Raw genomic sequence first — 7,692 nt, forward strand, 5'->3', positions numbered from 1 at the left:
ACCACAATACTGAATATTTTTTCAAAAAAAAAAACAGAGAAGAATTCCCCCGAAACTAACTCAATTCCATAAAAAAAGAGTCTCACACTCCCACGCACACGTACACAAATATATCAATAATAAGTTTGGGCCTCTTCCAAATTAAATGGAAATAGGCTATAGCTAGGACAGTAATTAGCCGTTATTAACACCATACTTAATAATTTAACTAAATTGCTATATATTAGACAATTGTATTCTAAAAACATGGAACATCTTATTAACATCAGCTAGCATGTCGAACTTGCATACAATATATTATAAGATTAAAAAATATATTATTACACTCGAGTTTTTCTTCATTGCATGTTTTATTCACTTTCAAAATATTTTTTCGCATCAGCCAAACAGGAAATAGTTAAAATTTGAATCATAAAATAATTTAGGTTCAAAGAAATGGGCAGGCTAGCTAGCCAACTTTGTTTGACTCTGAGGGTTTTGGCGAAGACACGTGTCATCTTTGCAACTCATTAGCTTCTCATTTAGGGCTATAAATTACAAGCTCCCAACCCTCCTCACCGCATTGCCTTCGAATCAGATTTCACAATTATGGAGCACTTCTATCTCACCCTTCTTCTTCTCTTCGTTTCTCTCATCACACTCTCTCTCTTCTTCCTCTTTTACAAGCACCGATCCATGTTCTCCGTCCCCAACCTTCCGCCGGGCGAGATTGGTTATCCGGTCATCGGAGAGAGCCTCGAGTTTCTGTCCACCGGATGGAATGGCCACCCCGAGAAGTTCATCTTCGACCGCATGCACAAATTCTCGTCCCATATCTTCAAGACTTCCATTTTCGGCGAGCCGGCGGCGGTGTTCTGCGGGCCGGCATGCAACAAGTTCTTGTTCTCCAACGAGAACAAGCACGTGGTTGCGTGGTGGCCGGAATCCGTCAACAAGCTGTTTCCGACGTCGCTTCAGACGAACTCCAAGGAAGAAGCGTTGAAGATGAGGAAGATGCTTCCCCAGTTCCTGAAGCCGGAGGCTCTGCAGCGATATATCGGAATCATGGACAGCCTCGCTCAGAGACACTTCGCTTCAGGATGGGAGAACAAGAAGGAGGTCATCGTCTTCCCGTTGGCCAAGAGGTAATTGATTCATGAATCACTCTCATTAATTTTGTTTTACGTCTGTGCATTAAGACATTGTAACTATTTTTGTTTGTGCATGGGATCGAGTTACGAGCAGATACACTTTCTGGCTGGCTTGTCGTATATTCTTGAGTGTTGAAGATCCCAACCACGTGGCGAGGTTCGCCGACCCGTTCAATCTGTTAGCTTCAGGAATCATATCAATGCCCATAGACGTGCCTGGAACGCCATTCAACAAGGCCATAAAAGCTTCAAAGTTCATAAGGAAGGAGCTTTTGGCCATTATAAGGCAGCGAAAGGTGGATTTAGCAGAAGGGAATGCTTCTGCAACACAAGATATACTGTCCCACATGTTGACGACCAGTGATGAGAATGGACAGTTCATGAGTGAGTTGGACATCGCTGATAAGATTCTTGGACTCTTGATTGGAGGCCATGACACCGCTAGTAGTGCCTGCACTTTCATCGTCAAGTTTCTTGCTGAGTTGCCTCACATCTATGACCAAGTCCACGAGGGTGAGTCCCTCTTGTTGATGATGAGAAATTTTGCAATTCAATCTGCTATAACTTAATGAGATATAAATTAAAGAGATTGAAAATTTTATGTTTAAAAAAATTAATAATAAAATGAAAGAAAAATATTAAAAATTCACAGAAATTTATGAATAACAATTTTAAAGGATTTAAGTCTCAGGAAAAATGATGCCAAAATAAAGTTAGTGTTGTAGGTTAGGGTATAAACAAAATCTCCAAACTTTTGATTACTATCTTAATCTCAGTTATTTTGATATATAAAATAAATTAATTGTTGCATAGCTTTTTCCCGGGAGGGGGGGGATTGACCCTACCTACAACTCAATAAGAGATTTTCTCCCAACCACAAAGTAATTCTTGTCCAAATGGTTACTCCTTGATTATAAACTTGACACAGCCATTTAGATTAATTTACTTAACAGGTATATCAACGACCAGCTGCATGCCGTAGCATTTGGCCATTTTCATTTTCACACGACATCTTGGAAGTCAAACTCTTGTGGATTTATACTTCTCATCGTATGGGACAAATTATTAATACCTTTATCAAACTTCATGCATCTGTTTGACAATTTAGCTTGCTTTGGCTTGAACCTTCATCTTTATTTATTCATTTATAGCACGGTGGGTTCATGATCCGATCCCGCTATTAATTGTCCTGTCATCTTCAAGAATTTAATATATACTCATGGCCAATAAAAAGTAATGATTAAAATATATATTTAATCCTTTAACTTTATAACATTTTATTTTAGTCTATTAACTTTCTAAAATATTTTTTTAGTACTTTAACCCTAATACTGTTAGCTTTATCTCAATAAATTTTTAGATTTTCAAATATTGGTAAAAAATTCTCAAATGTTACATATTAGATTTAATTTTTTTAAAATAACAATGATTGACACACAAAATAATTATTTAAAATTAGTGATATTAGGATTAAAGAACTAAAAAATGCTTTACAAAATTAAAGAATTAAATTAAAACTTTATATAAAGTTAGAGGATTAAAAGTATGTTTGAGCCAAAAACAGTCTATATATACACACATATATTAATACTAGTTAATGAAAAAAGCAATGGCTTTTTCCTAATCACTGTCTGTTTTCCTGTTGGAGTGGTTTTTAATAATGCAGAGCAAATGGAAATCGCAAAATCAAAAGGTGCAGGAGAATTATTGAATTGGGATGACATTCAAAAGATGAAATACTCATGGAACGTGGCCTGTGAAGTCATGAGGCTCGCCCCTCCAGTCCAAGGTTCTTTCAGGGAAGCCATCAAGGATTTCATCTTCAACGGCTTCACTATTCCAAAGGGCTGGAAGGTACACATATTGTAATCTTCTTAATGTTGAAAATATATCTCAATAATTAAATGAAATATTCAGTACGAATCCATTGTTTAAGAAAAAATTTAAACTCAAGTAAGGATCTCAGTTATCTTGATAGATTCACAGCTTACTAGACTTTTTAAGCTTACGAGGAGAACAGAGAGCATGAGTATAATGATGAAAAAGATAGAGAGAATGAGTCTCTCAAAGACGTGAGATGTTGAACCTTATGAAGAAGTAGGTCAGTAACCAATTAAATGTGTGTGTGTGTGATTAGTTAATTAATTATCTCACAAACTCTTTGACTCGGGTTGGGCCTCCATCCAATGAGTTTGCTTATGCGGTCTACACATCACATTAGATCATAAAGAGCAATTAGTGATGAGCTCAATAACTAATTAATTAATGCAAATCTAAAAATATTCCAACACTTAATGATTTGAAGTTCTCGAGTGATAAAGTAACGTGGTTCTGATTATCTGGTGATAAAAATAGCTGTACTGGAGTGCGAATTCGACTCACAAGAACGCAGAGTACTTCCCAGAACCAGACAAGTTCGATCCGACGAGATTCGAAGGGAACGGTCCAGCGCCTTACACGTTCGTGCCGTTCGGAGGAGGTCCGAGGATGTGTCCGGGGAAAGAGTACGCTCGTCTGGAAATTCTGGTGTTCATGCACAACTTAGTGAAGAGGTTTAAGTGGCAAAAGTTGCTTCCCCACGAGAAGATTATTGTGGATCCCATGCCTTTTCCTGCCAACGGCCTGCCAGTTCGCCTCATTCCTCACCAAGCTTGAAAAACGAAGATGTATTTCTGTTTCAATGTATTAGCTTTTTTCCCTCTTTCTTGTTAAAGATATTTCGTTTCCCTTTAATCTGAAAATCTTGTGATTTGTTCGTCCGCGCTCGTGGTGCCCCGCTGGGGACCGTATTCCCAATAATTTCAAAAATGAAAATATAGTGTAACTGTTATGATGAATCGACTCCGAAACAGCCAGGATCAGAGGGAACAGGAAAGCAGTTTCTATGTGTTTGTCCTTTGTGACTGAATTATATTTACTATCATCAGGGAATGTTTGTTCCTCTGAGAATCACCATTGTACTGTCTGCGGGCAGTTAATATAATAATATTCAGAGGATATTTGTGAATTCTTGTCATTAATTGTCATGACTGCACGTGCGAAATATTCTGAATATGGAGTCTTCCTTACTGGAAAGCTTCAGATTCAGAGCTTGGAGCACTGGCTTGGAATCGTCTATATCTCGTTCCGTTGATGCTTTAAAGCCGTGGAGTTTCCAACGTTCGCCTTGAGAAAGGCATAATGTTATACCTAAGTGCCAGTATTAGTTGCTGCTATTTGAAGATGACGAGGCCGATCTATGATGGTTTCCGATCTGTTCATGCATATATGCTTTCCAATGTCGTTCTCAGATGTCTTGTTACAATCCGTTTCTCTGGCTCGATTAACGGCACCAATGTTCAAATCTTGGTTGATGGGGGTAGCTTAACAACCCGATCATCCCCTAAATTTAAAGTTGCCAGCTCATACTTCTGCTGGACACGTTTCCAATGACTCTCATTTTATGAACGATGAGGGTATATATGATTAAAGATTTATTAGTTAAAAATATTCATTTATTACATCAAAATTTTCACCCGTTACTGAGTAATCATTGAATTTGGTAACATTATTGCAAAATAGCTAATGAATAATATATTTTCAATAATATTGTACTAAAACAGCGATATTTTAATATTTAGTAATTTAAATATTATTATTATTATTTATAAATATTCTTCCAAAATTTATAAGTTCTTTTTCAAAGATTAACAGACCAACTACTATATCTGAAATTTATAGATGAATATATTTTTCATACTAATTGAGTTGTGAACTAAAATAATGTGATAAATTATTTTAAGTTGGATTTTGTTAGTAGCCTAAGCCCACTAATTCAATTCATGTCTTAATTATAGTTATTCGATAAATTATAAGTTTTCTTTCAAAAACTCATTATTCAACTAGCTAATGTGCTCAAGATTCATAAGTAAATCTATTTTTTATATTGGTTGAGCTATAAATTAAAATAGTGTGTCTTTTCAAATTTTATAAGTTATCTTTCAAAAATTTACAGCTAGTGTAAAAATCACATTCATTTAAAAATTATAAAAACACTAGTTAAACTGTAAATTTATAGAGAATTTATAGATGTCAAATGTTAACTTGTAAATTATTATATCATAGAAAAATAAGGATTGAATTAAATTTAAGTAAGGATCAACAGACTTGAAAATTTGAAATAAGGATCTAAGATCTTTGTGTGTTTGGATTCACGTCCTCCATGTTTGGATACAAAAGTTTGAATTTAATTTGATTCAAATCCATATTTTATAATAATGTCTTTGTAATTTCAAATTCTCTATAAACTTTGGTATTCAAAATTCTACCTATTTCAACCATCTCATTATCTTCATGTTCTCATTATTGATGCTTTAGTTAGTCTTGTCTTTATCTGTCGTTTTTGTCTCTCATCCAGTGAAAAATAAAGGTAAACTCATTACTTTAAATCTTTCATTTCTGCTTTGAATTTTTGTACATTTTCCAAACAAAGAATTTTAAATATAAAGATTTTATGTATAAGATTTTGAATCTAAAATTGAAATTGAAATTCATCATTCCAAATACTACTTTAGTGAATAGGTCTTAAAATATGCTATTTTTATTCATAAATTTGCAACTATAAAAACAAGAATTTTCAAAATCATCAGATTTTGCTAATTTGTAAAGGAAAAAAAAAGTTAACCATGTCACTATGTCTAATGATTTGCTATATCCATACCCCTAATTATTTGTCATTTTTAATATACGAATTTGCAAATAAAATTCATTAATTTGTCAAGAAAAATGATTTTCAATTTATTTTATATTTAACAAGTTTTTTCATTGCAAATTAGCGAATTTCACTCGTAGAGTTAAATAACCAAGGAACAAGACCAGCAAATTTTTAGATCAATTTACTAAAAGACTTTTGATTCTTATTTTAAATTTACAAATCTTCGGATCCCTTGTCTAAATTTCAAATTTTAAGTGACGGCCTAGCTTAAAACGAAGCATGTGTGTGTGTATTTTCCTTTGATATCCCTCTTTAGGTGTATGTACTACTGGTTTATGTGTTGATAGTTAATAAATAAAAATATGCCTAATGTTTCGTTATTGAAAAAAGTGTATATATGAACGCGGCTGTTTTATAACTGGACACGTGTTAAATGTAAAAGTTTAATATTTAATTTCTGAAGTAGATGACACCACCCAACATATATTAATAAATGAAAGTAAGAGTTTAACTACTTGACATGCAGAGTTGAAGATGCGTATTTCAGAAGTCCAAGAGCATTATTCATTAATTTTGAAATAAAAAAGGCCACGAAACTCATTAGAAACGTAGCCAGCCAACCAATTCGAACAATTGTTTGCTTCTCTAAATAAAGGATTTAAAGCGATTGTTTAGTTTTTCATAATAAAATTTTTAATTTTCTTAATAGTATCAAACAAATAAGGATGGTTTTGTTTGGAACTATGCTAAATGAGTGTCAGTACTTCAAGAGAATTGCCATACACGTTAACTTTATCAAATATATCCTTCCAACAAAGTATGAGCCTTTAAAGAATACCCCAAAAATTCTATAAAAGTATTAAGAAAGTAACCAATATATTTAGTAAAGCTTTTAAGCCAATTTCTTTTGTGATCATTGATAAGACATTTACAAACAGCAATGCCATTAGTTCTAATTGAGTCATCAATGTCAAGTCTCACCCTACTTAGTTCAAGCGAATGCTGCCTGATTTGTTATTTATCACAACTCAAGGTCAAGTGAGTGATTGAGTCTTGATTGAAGGCCAAAGTCATTGATAATGTCTTCGATGTATGAGAAAGCAATATTTTTGCCATAGGTGGCTCCTTCATAATTGATCTTTTGGCATTGCTCTTTCCATAAGTTCCACCACATATGAACAAGAACTAAGAAGTCCATGCCAAGGGGCTCTCATCAAGTCTTGTGAAGTGAAGACAGTACATCATCCATAGACAACAGGAATGAAATATGGTTTTAGTGACTAGCTATAACATTGAGTAGTTGTACCATCCCTTAGCTTGTAACTCCCCCTTTGGTATTTTGCAATGCTCTATCTCATTTTAGTTCATAAATAGTACATGTATATTCATGCATGTTATGGATTTAAATCATATCATCTTGATCAAACTGCAATGAACACAAATTTAAAAGGTAAATCTTTTTCAAAAAAACTAACCTATTAAGTCAAAATTTATTGAACTCATAAATCTTACTATATTTGTGAGACTCTCCATGACACTTTGATCTTTTCTATGACATTTATCTCCCAGTAAAAACATAAATATTGCAAGTACCTGTCCCAAAAAAAATCATTCTAAAAAACTAATTTGCAGAATAAGAGTCTTTTAAACTTATAATTTTTTTTTTAAAAGGTCCAATATGACACTCACAACACAAACATTGTACTCACAACTGGAAGGGCCATCCAGAGAAGTTCATCTTTGATCTCATGCCCAAGTTCTGTGGTTCTCCAACGAGAACAAGCTCTTGATTGTGGTGGTTGGACTCTATGATCATGTTTCCAAGCTCAAGGGAAGAAGCAAAGATGAGGAAGATGCTGCCTCGGTTCC

The 7,692-nt window shown here is 34.0% G+C and overlaps 1 protein-coding gene across 2 annotated transcripts; it reads left to right on the forward strand.

The window, feature by feature from the left end:
- Positions 1-578: 578 nt before the first annotated feature.
- Positions 579-4,137, forward strand: LOC129307971 (beta-amyrin 28-monooxygenase-like). Of its 2 annotated transcripts, none has more exons than XM_054948928.1 (4): positions 579-1,124; positions 1,225-1,643; positions 2,779-2,984; positions 3,486-4,137. In XM_054948928.1, the coding sequence occupies exons 1-4, from the start codon at positions 589-591 to the stop codon at positions 3,783-3,785; spliced, it is 1,461 nt and encodes a 486-aa protein (XP_054804903.1). In that variant the 5' UTR covers positions 579-588; the 3' UTR covers positions 3,786-4,137. The 2 variants fall into 2 exon arrangements, with proteins under 2 accessions (XP_054804903.1, XP_054804908.1); XM_054948933.1 differs by having other exon boundaries at positions 2,797-2,984.
- The last annotated feature ends 3,555 nt before the right edge of the window (positions 4,138-7,692 follow it).

The sequence above is a fragment of the Prosopis cineraria genome, unplaced genomic scaffold (genome assembly GCF_029017545.1).
Source record: "Prosopis cineraria cultivar Desert tree isolate PC_DT_omini unplaced genomic scaffold, ASM2901754v1 PC1, whole genome shotgun sequence".
Taxonomy (NCBI): Eukaryota; Viridiplantae; Streptophyta; class Magnoliopsida; order Fabales; family Fabaceae; genus Prosopis; species Prosopis cineraria.

Excerpts from the sequence above, each read along its gene's own strand:
- LOC129307971 (XM_054948928.1), top strand. The coding sequence starts at position 589 with ATGGAGCACTTCTATCTCACCCTTCTTCTTCTCTTCGTTTCTCTCATC. Across the intron at positions 1,125-1,224 it reads GTCTTCCCGTTGGCCAAGAG|ATACACTTTCTGGCTGGCTT; the intron begins GTAATTGATTCA and ends AGTTACGAGCAG. Across the intron at positions 2,985-3,485 it reads CTATTCCAAAGGGCTGGAAG|CTGTACTGGAGTGCGAATTC; the intron begins GTACACATATTG and ends TGATAAAAATAG.